This window comes from Muscardinus avellanarius, assembly GCF_963383645.1.
Source record: "Muscardinus avellanarius genome assembly, chromosome: 2".
Taxonomy (NCBI): Eukaryota; Metazoa; Chordata; class Mammalia; order Rodentia; family Gliridae; genus Muscardinus; species Muscardinus avellanarius.
In genome coordinates this window covers 131,009,369-131,021,797 of record NC_137787.1, presented here as the reverse complement: position 1 = coordinate 131,021,797, position 12,429 = coordinate 131,009,369, and the positions used below count along the sequence as shown (strand labels likewise).

Below are 12,429 nucleotides of genomic sequence, written 5' to 3'. Positions count from 1 at the left end.
TCATACACACCATCAAGATTGGGACTGGTAATTTTATACACATATTAGCATTATTTTAACTGTTAATTCTCTTTCCATCGTTGTCCCCCTCCTTCCTTCCCTAAACCCTCTGTTGCTCCCCTGGAGGTTTTGCTCTTCCACCTTTATTTCCAAATTTCTCTCTAGCTTTCACATACAGGAGGAAACAAACATGTATTCGTTTTTGGGGACTGGCTAATCTTATTCAATATAATATTCTCAAGTTCTACCCATTTTCCTGCAAATGACATGATTTTGTTCTTTTTCTATGGCTGAGTAAAATTTCATTGTGAGTATATACCAGTTTTGTGATCCATTTGCCTGTTGATGGACACCTAGGCGGGCTCCATAATTTAGCTATTGTAATTTTGCTCTTTTGAACATGGATACGCAAGAATCACTATAATTTTCTTATTTCAATTCCTTTGGAAAGATGCCCAGTTAAATTTCAACGCAAATTTTGGAATGGACAAACATTTACAGCATAGCCTAAGTCTTGTCAGAGAGTGATTTGCTTTGTTCAAGATTGAGGAAAGCAAAGATAAGTAGGGCTGAGTCCTGCAGAGTGACAGGTTTCAATAACTGGAGAACAACTGAGTTCATCTTGCTGCAAAGACAAGCAAATGCTAGATGACCCTAGGAGGGTCTGTCCTCGGATCCCCCAGGTTCCTTCTAAGACTAACTCTCTAATCATCAACGAAAAGTGCGTCTATAGATGGAAATAATGTTTGCATAATCACTTTATTTAAAGTAAATGTACCTCACTGCTTTCAGTTTGAATATTGTATTAAACCCAGAATGATATACTTTCATGAATGATGTTCCAACAACCAAATGTCAAACTAATGTAATTTATAAAAAAAATCTAGCCAGGCATGGTTGTGCATGCCTGAAATCCTAATACTTGGGAGGCTGAAACAGCAGGATCTCAGGTTCAAGGCCAGCCTCAGCAGGTTAGTGAGATTCTTAGCAATCAAGTGAAACTCTGTTTCAAAATAAAAATTAAAAAAGGGCTGGGGGAGTAGCTCATAAGTCATGCCTTTGGATTCAATTCCCAATACTACCCCCCAAAAAAAGAAAAAAAACAATTCAGACTGTGGTCACAAATTTCACTGTTTTCTTTAGTGCATATATCATATTGCATTAGTCATAAGCTTTAGCACATGTCTTTTGAACACCAGACTGTGTCCCAAAAGGTAGTTGGTAATACGTTTTATGTAGAACAGGTTATTTAAAAATGATTTTACAGTCCTTTGTCAAAAGCTATTAAAATAATTTTAAAGAAGACTTCATCCCATTCAAGCTACAGGCTCCAAACTTAGAAATTAAATGACAACACAAATTCTAAAGTGCTTGTCTAATTTTTTCTTCTAAATGGCTCAAGAGGACATTTCTTAAATGCTTTTGCTGTAGTTATTGTTATTGACAATAAATTCATGCTTCATTGCTATGGCTTGGATGAGTGTCCCCCAAAGATCCATGTATTAAAAAGACTTATTCCCCAGAGTGGTGCAATTGGAAGGTACTTTGGACCTTTATGAGGTGGAGCCTTGTGGGATGCTGTGGGTCACTGGGGGTGTGCCCTCAAAGGGGATGTGGGACCCCATCTTTTTCCTGTCTTACAGGTGAGTGATTTTTTTTTCTGCCACATACTTCTGTCATGATACGCTGCCCTCGCTAGAATTCTAAAACAAATGAGGTCACCCGATCATGTACCGGAACCTCCAAAATCATAAGATAAAACCATCATTGTTTCTTTATAAGTTACTTATCATGAGTATTTTGTAACAGTAGTGGGAAATTCACAAATATATTCACCTTTGTAGCGCTCTTTACATTTTTCAAAACTTATTGGCATATATGACTTGGTTTGGATTCTCACAATATACCTGGGAGGGTGGCAACGTGGTAGAGACTGCTGGCTGCCTGAGTGATCTGGTCCCACCTGATTTTGACATAATACAATTGTTCACTCAGCTCATGGCTTGGCATTGGATAATAATTCCTAGACTCCTTTGTACCACATGACCCAGTTCTGCGACAGGAAGTAATGGGTGATTTCCAGGCACTTGGGAGGCCCCATTCCCCCTCTCCCTTTCTTTCCCTGTCCACTGAATACAAGTAGAACATTATTTGTTCTGAAAATGTACAAAGGTCATATACATATCAATCTTGGATTTTTTTTTTTGCATTATTCTTCCTCACATTTTTTGTAGTACTGGGGATTGAACCAGGACCTTCTACCTGTGAGCTACATCCCCAGCCCTATTTTATTTTTTATTTTGAGCCAGGGCCTCACAAAAGTAATGAGGCTGGCCTTAAAGTTGGAATCCTCTGTCTCAGCCTCCCAAGTGCTGGGGTTACATACCCAGCTCTTCCTCACTCTTTAAAAATTCCTCCCAGTGTGGGATAAAAACACAATGCAAGTACTTAATTTATAAGAAAGGAAATAGATTTATTGAATCCAGAAAAATATTTCACATGTACATTTATTCATTCATTTAAAATGTATTGATTACTTCCTCTGTGGCAAAGAATGACCATAAGCACTAAGAACTAAAAATTAAATATGACATGTAGTCTGTGCCCTCAAAGAGCCACAAATGAGTAAGTGATCCACTCTGCCTGCTGTCCCGTAATTGGAGTATGTGAGCCGAGTCTTTGAAAGGTAATTTAGAGTTTATCCATGACAGAGGGAAGAAGACGTATAGATAACCTTCAGTTAAATTTGTACCGGGAACATATCAAATAAAGTATATAAAAGTTGTATTATCCTGCCAATCTCAATCTCACATATTGAGGAGGTGGGTGGGAGCTGGGGGTGGGGGCTCATCAAGTGCTGTGTGTGTGTGTGTGTGTGTGTGTGTGTGTGTGTGTGTGCATGAACTACCACACCCAGCTATAAAGCCACCTTTTACACAAAGGATAGTAAAACTGTGGTTTAGAGCAATACTACTTTTTTAAATGAGATACCTCAGATGATCCTGTGTGCCGAGCCATGACTGATTCTGAATTCAGGTGGTGCAGCTCATTCAATTTGCACTTGAGAAGTACACACTGACATTATTTAAGTGCTTATTGTCCTTCTTTTCTTCAATTCAATGTTGTTAAAACATTGCTATGATTTAAAATGAATTTATCGGTGTTTTTCCTCTTTTAAATTTTTTCTTGGTCTTGTAACCTTCTGAAAATATTGTGTTCAATTTGATGCTCAAAGAGAAGTGAGTTAAGCTATTTGGGTGATGTAACTCTTTCTGATAAAATGGATATTGAAATCAGTCAGTCTATAAAATGTGCTTTCAACCCAGTTGATTATTCTAGCCACGGAGCAAATACATTTTAATGAGAAGGAAATTTGTAAAGTGCTTTCAAAAGTCCATATTCTATATAATTTGAATATATATGTAGCAGATAAATTGCTTATACTGATTACTTGGGGAACAAAAATTCAACTAGACAGCAAAAAATCCTTTCCAATATATACTGCCAATGTGAGCCTAGTGAATTTACAACTCTCCCTGTTCTGAAAAATGTCTTCATACTGCTATATAGTGACTACAGTTCTTTTAATTAATTAGTTAGTTAATTAATCTTTGTAACACTGGAGACTGAATGGGGGATGGGACTGCCACTGAGCTATATCCCCCATCCCTATTTTATTATTTATTTTGAAAATGGGTCTCATGTGCTAGCCTGAGATCTGCCCTCCTCTAGTACATGGAGTGGGTATATTTAGTAAATAACTTTAAATGTTCACTGTGGCGATCAGATGCTGTGTCATTTTACTTACTACATCTGGTTAGCTTTTGGCATCCACTGTTCCATCAGATGAACAAGGAGAGCAAGTCCCAGAAGCATGCATTTATAGAGGCAAAACCAGGCTCCTCGCTAGGCAGAAACCACCTCCGGAGCATCTACCAAGGCGTGATGCCAACTTAGGAGAAGATGCAAAGGACAAGGCTCCCTGGTGCAAGGAACCACACAGCCAGCAGGGTGGTAAAAGAGACAAATGGGTGAATAAAAGGAAGAAAGCAGTAGGAGGCAGTAGAGGGAAGCAACCCAATATGGAATTCCATAGAGGAAATGGCCTTCAGGTGCGGAGCCGAAAGAGTGTGCAAGCTGGTTCTTGAAGAATAGGTGGGATTTTAATAAGCAGAGGCCTGTCTTGCTCATACACAATGACACACCGGATAATACCCATCAGGGTGACTCCGGGGGGCAAGGGAATGAGCAAGGGCGTCAGTGAGGGGGGGGGCTCTTCCAGCTACCCTGGAAAGACTGGATGATGGCTTGCACCTCGGTCACAGATACAGATAGGGAGAGGGGGTTGTTTCTGGGCACACTGTGATCAGTAGAGATGTAGGATTTGCTGACAGGTTTGAAATAAGAGAAGGGTGGGGGAGCTATGATTTGGCACCTAACCAACTACAGGAGCAAAGTGCTCTACAGAGATGGGGACAACAACAGGACTTTGGTTTGGAATGTGTGACATGTGACCCACCTAAGTGGACAAGGTGATCGTCTATCCAAACCTGAAGCTCAGAGGAGAAGTCCCGGCTAAAGACTCAAATTCTGGAATGGTCAGGATGCAGAGGCTGTTCAAAGGACCTTCAAGAGTGAGTGAATTGAGACATAGGCCAGGGCAGTCCTGGCCCCTCTACTCTTTCCAGGCAAAGTGAGGAGGGAGAAAAAATAAAGTAAAAAAATAAAAAAACAACAGAGACAGAGAAGGAATCACGGGGGGAGCTGAAAAAAGAAGCAAGAATGTGGGGTCTGGAAGCCAAACTGAGGAAGAGTGACAAGAAAGAAATGGATGGCTTAGACACGTGTACTGGGGACGAATCAGACTAAAGGGGGGCTTCAAGGCTAAAGCTCCAATCCAGTCAATAGTGCAAGACTCTTCCAGGGACCGAGGGCGGGGAGGGGGGAGGAACACGTGGATCTTCCTCTATAAGATAAGGAATTGCAAGAACTTTCTGATATTTTAAATAATCTACACACTTTAGATTCTTGTGCCCATTCTTGGCCTTGTGGCCAACTTTTTAGTTATATTTTTGAGGAATTACACAAAAATTGCTCATACACAATGACACACTGGATAATACCCATCAGGGTGACTCCGGGGAGCAAGGGAATGAGCAAGGGAGTTGGTGCTTGACTCCCCAACTACAGGTGCCAGTGCTGGCTTTTCCAGGACATCAAGAACCAAGTTTCAAAAGCCATGAAAGCTAATTGTCTGTCTTGAAGCCAAAGAAAAATAAACATGTCCTCCTTTGTTACATTCGGCAACATACACATTTTTCATCAAGAATCACACCTGTACCAGGAACCCGCAAAAGATCATGGAGACTTCCATGATAGAATCCCCTCCCCATTATTTGTCCTGTTATTTGTTTGCCCAGCCTTCTGCCCTCTGGGCCATCAAACAGTAATTCTGGAATCCCTGGGGACCCAACTGTCTATTCTTTCCAGGGGTCTCCTAAGCCCACTAGTAAATTACTGGAAATGGAGAGAAGAAAGGGCAGGTTGGCCTGCTTTATCCTTTACCAGCTTAGATCCCCTAAGGACTAAAGCTGCTAAAGGACTCAGTGCCCTAACTGTTCAGCAGCAATAGCTAAGCTCTGTCTGAAATGTCCTGTCACCAAAATCCACACAATAGGTGTTTGTTTTCTCTTTTTCAGGTAAGGTAAGAATTGCCCACCTCCACCCCACCCATACACATTCATCAAGAAAGAACACAGAAACCAAAATGAAAGAATCTCACACAACAAAATGAAAGATACTTTTTTTAGATAAAAAAAAGAGTCTACAGAAGAGACAAGAATGACTTCATTCCAAACCCAAAGAAAATTTAAAGTTAAATTAATATTTTACAGCAACTAGCACTGTATTCGCAGCATCAGCAAAACCAAGCCACGTGTCTACCAGTTACTAATTTCTTATAAACACAAAGTCCACCACGTTTAGGAAGGGTGGTTAGCGTTTAGAAAATTTTTGTGTAATTCCTCAAAAATATAACTAAAAAGTTGGCCACAAGGCCAAGAATAGGCACAAGAATCTAAAGTGTGTTGATTATTTAAAATATCAGAAAGTTCTTGCAATTCCTTATCTTATAAATGCAATGATCATTAGTCACTATAATAACAACTGACTACTTTTGTATACATTAGGGTTTATTATATGCACTGTAAAATAGAATATGTATGGTTTAAATCTTTAGTGGTTTTCAAATGATGGTCTATCAGGTTCTCCAACTAGTACACTCATCTTTTTTTATTTTTTTTCTTTTTCTGGTATAAACTGAAAAATTTCTGTTTTTTTTTTTTCAAAATGTGAGACAGTTCTGCCTATAGTTTTTCTATTACCAACCATTAACTGGTTGTGTTTATAGTTTATTCTATAAAAGGATTTTTTATAGGATATTCTTTAAAAGGATTAACAGCATGGAAAAATTTTAAATCTTTGCTCTAAAGTACCCCTATGAAAAGACAGTTATCACTATGATTTCACCAAAGTCAAAATTTGTTAAATAAATCCAACATTCTTGTATGACCCATGGCAGCAAAACAGGTTTTGTGACGCTGACATACAATCTAATTTAGCCATTATTACATTACCAGCAGCTCAGAGCACTGAGTCAACTCAATAACCTGGTACTGCTCTGCCTCAATTATCTATAGCTTTAATTAAAAGCGTTTAGGAATAGTCTTCATCTTGAATTTGTTCAGAATATGTGTCTTGACTCTAAATTTAAAAATAGGTTTTCCAGTAGGTCCACTAGTCACCAAAATAGGGTGCCAAAACTATACATTTAAATACTTTTATTAAAATGTTGTACATGTGCATAATATATCTTATCATGATACAAAGTCCTGTACAAAGTGTGCCAACAACTGACATTATAAATGAGCCCCCCAAACCAATGGGGGTTTGAACAGTAAGCAGAAAAAAGGAGGAAGACGTAATTGAGAAACAATTTTATCATTACATACCAATATTTCCTGCTGTCAAAATGTATGAGCTCTTTTGCACACCTGTGTTAAAATTACTTCTGTCAGGCTAATAATCGCACCAGGGAGGAGCCCTTTCAACTAGAGACAGCACTGTGGAAACAGATGTTGCAGATACCCAATCTAGATCACTCTGCAGTCGGTTCTTTTAAGATTGTGTAAAAAGTGGTCTTCAGACCCCAGGCGATGAGTGAGACTGACCTAGGCAGCTCAATATCCTGCTGCAGAAAAGACTTCCGACCCTCCAGATAATGAGGTTTTGACACCTTTACATTTGATAGTGTGACCTTGGGTCATAAGCAAGACAGGTCTTCCTGGACTAACACTGAGCTCTGGTAGAGCCCAATGCCCCTCGGTGAGGTTTGAGAACCAACATTTTTCTTACACTCATCCTCCTTAGTCTCTCTCTCTGCAGCTACCACTAGGAAATCCTCCCAACCCTTACCTCTAGGAATTCCTCAACACCCAGAAAAAGGAGTTCCCTTTCCTAGCAGGGAAACTAATGCGGATTTCTTTTTTGACAAATGGGCTCCAAGGGACACTGACTCAAGCGCACAGCCACCCCGCTCTCCTGCCTCCAAGCCTTCCCAGCAAAGCCTGAACTGCTCAGTTTCCCCAAAGGTGTGAATCCAGGGGACCCCACAAGGGATTCAAGCGAGGCCTGTCATAAGCAGAGAGTTGGGCACCCCCTTCCCCGCCTGAGGCCCTCCCTCCTGGAGTGAGTGGCTCTCTGCCTGGCCCCTCGCACTCACCAGAAGGAGGTTGTGCGCCACCAGGTAGCCCAGGCTCGAGCCGCCCCGGACTCCGGGGGCCAGGCGCCCGGTGGCGTAGCCGTGCCAGGCCACCACGTAGGGGTTGTCGATGGTGATCCAGTACTTGACCTGGCCGCCGAAGTGGCGGAAGCAGAGCTCGGCGTAATCGCTGAAGTGGTCGGCCAGGGTGCGGTTGGCCCAGCCTCCGTAGGTGTCCTGCAGGCGCTGGGGCAGGTCCCAGTGGTACAGGGTGACCACGGGCTGCACGCCCAGCTCCCGCAGCCGCTCCAGCAGGCGCCGGTAGTAGCGCAGCCCCTCGCGGTTGGGGGCGCCCGCGCTGCCATCGGGGAGCACCCGCGCCCACGAGATGGAGAAGCGGTAGTGGGTGACCCCGAGCTCGCGCAGCCCCTCGGTGTCGCGGAACACGTTGTTGTAGCCGTCGCCGGCCACGTCCCCGGTGGCGGGCGGGGAGGGCGCGGGGATGCCCGACGGCAGCGCGGCGCCCGGGGGAGGGCGGTGCGTGAACGTGTCCCAGACGGACGCGCCCTTGCCGTGCTGCCTCCAGCCGCCCTCGGTCTGGTAGGCGGCGCTGCCCACCGCCCAGCGGAAGCCGTCGGGGAAGGTGGCGTGGAGCAGCCCCGCCGCCTCGGGGGCCTGCGGGCGCGCGAAGCGGGCCCAGGTCTGCGCGCCGTCGCCGGGCCGGGCTTGCAGGCGGCGGCCGCCCAGGGCCAGCAGCAGCAGCAGCGGCGGCAGCAGCGACGGGCGGCGCGGAGGGGCGCGGGCGGGCATGCTGGGGAGCCGGGCCCGCCGCGCCGCGCCCCTTTATGCCCGCGCCGCCGCCGCCGCCCCCGCCGCGCGCTCGCCCCGCTCCCGGCCGCGGGCCATGGTTACCCACGAGCAGGCGCCTCCCTCCCGGCCCGCGGGGGGGCGCGGGCCAGGTGCCCCGGGAGGGGGCGCCAGCCGGCCAGGGGCGGCTCGCGGGGCGTCGGAGGAAGGCCACCTGCTCCTCCCGGCCGGAGGGAGCCGCTCGGGGAGTTGGGGCGACGCTCAGTGGTCCAGCGCCACCTTCTCGTCGCCATCACCCGCGAGCCCTCCCGGGAGGAGCGGCGGGGCTGGGGATCCTCGAGGACCCGCCGGCGGGGAAGCGCGGGGGAGGCTTGCGATCGACTTTGCTAGGGCGGATTGGGAATTGTCTGGAATCGTAAAGGAGGGCCAGGTGGGGAGAGCCACGCAGAAACTTTGCGCTGGAAGAAGGGCTCTGTGGCAGGTCTCCCTCTGGGAGGCCGGCGCGCCCAGGTGCACCCCGCACCGGCGCAGGAGCGGGACAGCCCCTCCTGGCCCTGCAGCCAAGGAAGATGAAGAGACTCATGCGTTGCTAGGACTTTGCTTTACACTTTCTCTCACAGTTATCTTTTAACTTCAAACCAGTGCTTGTTCTTCTATTAGGTCTCAGAATTCCCAGATGAACTTCAAATCATAGTTACTGATTGTTCGGGGGAAGAAGCAAAGCCACCTAGGTTTTGACTTTTTTGTGTGTGTGGGGTGGGACCCAGGGGCTTTCTGCCTCCAGGTTACACCCCCCAGCCCTATTTTATATTTTATTTGGAAACGGGGTCTCACTAAGTTGCTGAGAGCCTCACTAAGTAGCTGAGGCTGGCTTCGAACCTGTGGGGTCCTCCTGTCTCGGCTTCCCAAGTGCTGGGATTACAAGCATGCGCCACCACGCCTAGCTAGGTTTCGGCTTTTAGTACATCCCAATCACCATTTTTATCCTTTTGCATCCGTTTGATGAATAGTCGCACGTTTTAGCTTTCAGCTCTGACTTTGGCAAGTAACTTCCGGTGGAAAGTTGCAGGCGCAGCTGCACCGGAGTCGGAGATCCCAAGTTTCCACATTTATTACCTGTGCTGCTGCGGAGCAGAGGGAGGGGAGATTCAAACCATTCCCATTCCCTAATTCCCTACAACAAAACAGAGCTGCGACATCATTTTCAGTTGCTATAGAGCCCTCTGAACAGAAGTTAAGTGCCTGAGTGTACGTTGTTTGTACACATACAAATACATAATTGGTGAGTAATTGGCATGCATTTGTTAAGGAAAAAAAGGTGGGGGTTCTCCTTTGTGACTTGAGGCAGGACAGGCTCTCCAACCCAAGTTCCCTCCTCTACAAAAAGTGGATGGGCACCTGACCTGCCACCTCAGAGGGCTGCAAAGCACCACTGGAAGACATGGACACACTGGTGACTCAGACATGGAAAGCCGAGATGAATGGAGATCCTGCTAATGGTTGTACCTTCTATTCAGTAGGTTAGAATTCAGTCTTGCTATTATTTCTGCCTTCCTTCCTATTCTGTAGGTTATAACTCAGTCCCTGTTCGCCTACACTGTGCTGGATGACTAATACCCCCGCAGAGGTGCATGTATTCTCCACTGCTGATCTTCCTGCACTGCCTCATACAAATTTAAAGTCAATAGAATTTTAAGAGTTGACGATAAAAGGTATTTTTATTAATTCCCTTGAAATGGAAGCACAAGAAATTTATTGCAGTATTTTATTAAATATTCCCAACTCTATCTAGCATACATTATCATGATTAGTAAGAGTAAGTCACCAGACTGGAACAAATACTTATTGCTATTCTGTTAAATGTGGCATTTAGGTTGTTAAGTAAATGAGAAATAACAAACAATGACACATGAGCAATTAAAAACATTATACCATGTAACTCTACAGTTGCCCTCTCTTCCAGCTAAATTGAAAGCCTTCTACATCTTGCACGCAGTCCCCTTCCCTTGCAGAACTGAACATTAGTGTTTCTGGGTGGGAGCTTGTTATGTTTCAATTAGCAATGCTTCATGAGTCTCATGGAAAACAGCTCAGGCTAAGTATTCATGTATTGATGGATGGTCTGTTTGCTCAGGGCAGATTGCATCTATTGCTATTTTTATTTAACCAACAGTTAAAAAAAAAAAAGGAGTTTCTTCTAGAGTGGTGATTAAAGAGCAGGACCAACTTGATTAAATGTTTCACATCTGAAATTCCCCTCTCCAAGGGAGACATAAGGCACATGCATCTCCTAAGATGGACATCAAAGCTTCCAGCATTTGCAGCTTCCCAGATGATACTTAATTTAACCCAACAAAAAGGATGGCATTATAATTGCACTTTCTTTCCAGAACTTTCTGTTTGTGAAGGTTCTGTTCATGATCATTAAGTTCTAGATTCCTGGGGTGTAAATAACTGCTACTGTGGCTTCTCCTGAGCTTGGCTTTATTTTGGCTGCTATTTTTTAACAACCACTTTCAAACGTCTACCATGTGGATTTCAAATGCTTTGTTCCCCTGCATATGAGAGATTAATTACTTGCTGTGCTTTGACTATAAAAGTGAAGGTGTAGAAGCATCAAAGAAAAGGACAATTTAAAATTGGTTTATGGACCTTGGTCATGGTGGCGATTTATTTTTTTAGTAATTTTTTATTTTTGGTCATAGTACTGGGATTTGAATCCAGGGGCATTCTACATCCTAGCTGCACTCCCAGCCTTTTCTAAAAAAAAAAAAAAAAAAAAAAAAAAAAAAAAAAAACACTGGGTCTCACTAAATTGCAGAGGGCCTCACTAACTTGCTGAGGCTGGCTGTGAACCCATGATCCTCCTGTCTCAGCCTCCCAAGTACTGGGATTGTAAACATGGACCATCATGCCCAACTACTGTGATGATTTTCAGTAACCTAAAAGTGGTCAGCATTCTGGTCATCTTTTCCCCCATCACCCACTTTTCTCCAGCCCCTCATACCTGTTCTCCTGGATGCTCCTGGGACCATGGAGTCTTCCACAGCCAAGGGAACAGAAGGAGGTTCACCAATCTCATGACGTCTCAGCTCAGCAGCCACAGACATGCAGCCTCCATAGGAAGGTATTTCCATTAGCAGCAGCAATTTCATTGAGCAACAACTATGAGCCAGACATCTGTGAAGTGCTTAGAGACTTCAAAACATAGACATCAGATCTGGCCCTCAGAGGCAGTACAGAATAGAGAGACCGGATAAAGTTGGCAATAAATTGTTTAATTTGTTCAGTTGAGTGTCAATAAATGACACACTGAATAATGGTTAGAGAAATTCAAAGAGAGAAGGAAATAGAGGTCTGAAAACTCTGTAAAGGGTTAGATTATAAAGCAGCTCTAATAGGTTTCTTCTTGCCCTCCTTCCCCTGGTTCATCTCTGATGCCCAAAGCGGTGGGAAAGGAAGTGATGCTGGGGTTCTGAGGCTTTCTGATCTAGAAAATTCTTCTTTCCACAAAAGTTTTTGTATCCACCAAGTTCCAGGTGTACCTTCATAAAAAGCTGGGGAAATAAGAGGGAGTCATTCCCACCCAGTGGCATCCTTGCTCTACTTATTTGCAAGTGAAATTAAGTACAAGTGATTTACATCCCAAGATATGAGTTTCAAATCTATAGGGCCCAGCCCAACTCAGGCTTTGGTAAAACAGCAAAGAGGCTTCAACTTATTTTAATAAAAGAGTAAGCCGCGCTTAATGGTGCACACTTGTAATCCTAGTACTTACAAGGCTAAGACAGGAGGATCACAGGTTCACACCCAGCCTCAGCTACTTAGTGAGACTCTCCACAACTAGTGAAACCCTGTTTCAA

General features: G+C 44.5%; 1 protein-coding gene across 1 annotated transcript in view; it reads right to left on the bottom strand.

The window, feature by feature from the left end:
* The window catches only part of KL (klotho), a gene marked incomplete at both ends in the record, with an annotated part of 39,883 nt that extends 31,314 nt beyond the window's left edge, over window positions 1–8,569 (bottom strand). The window contains one exon of the mRNA XM_080689123.1: window positions 7,781–8,569. Coding sequence (XP_080545249.1) covers window positions 7,781–8,569 — 789 coding nt within the window. The remainder of the gene's footprint in view (window positions 1–7,780) is intronic.
* Between the last annotated feature and the right edge of the window lie 3,860 nt (window positions 8,570–12,429).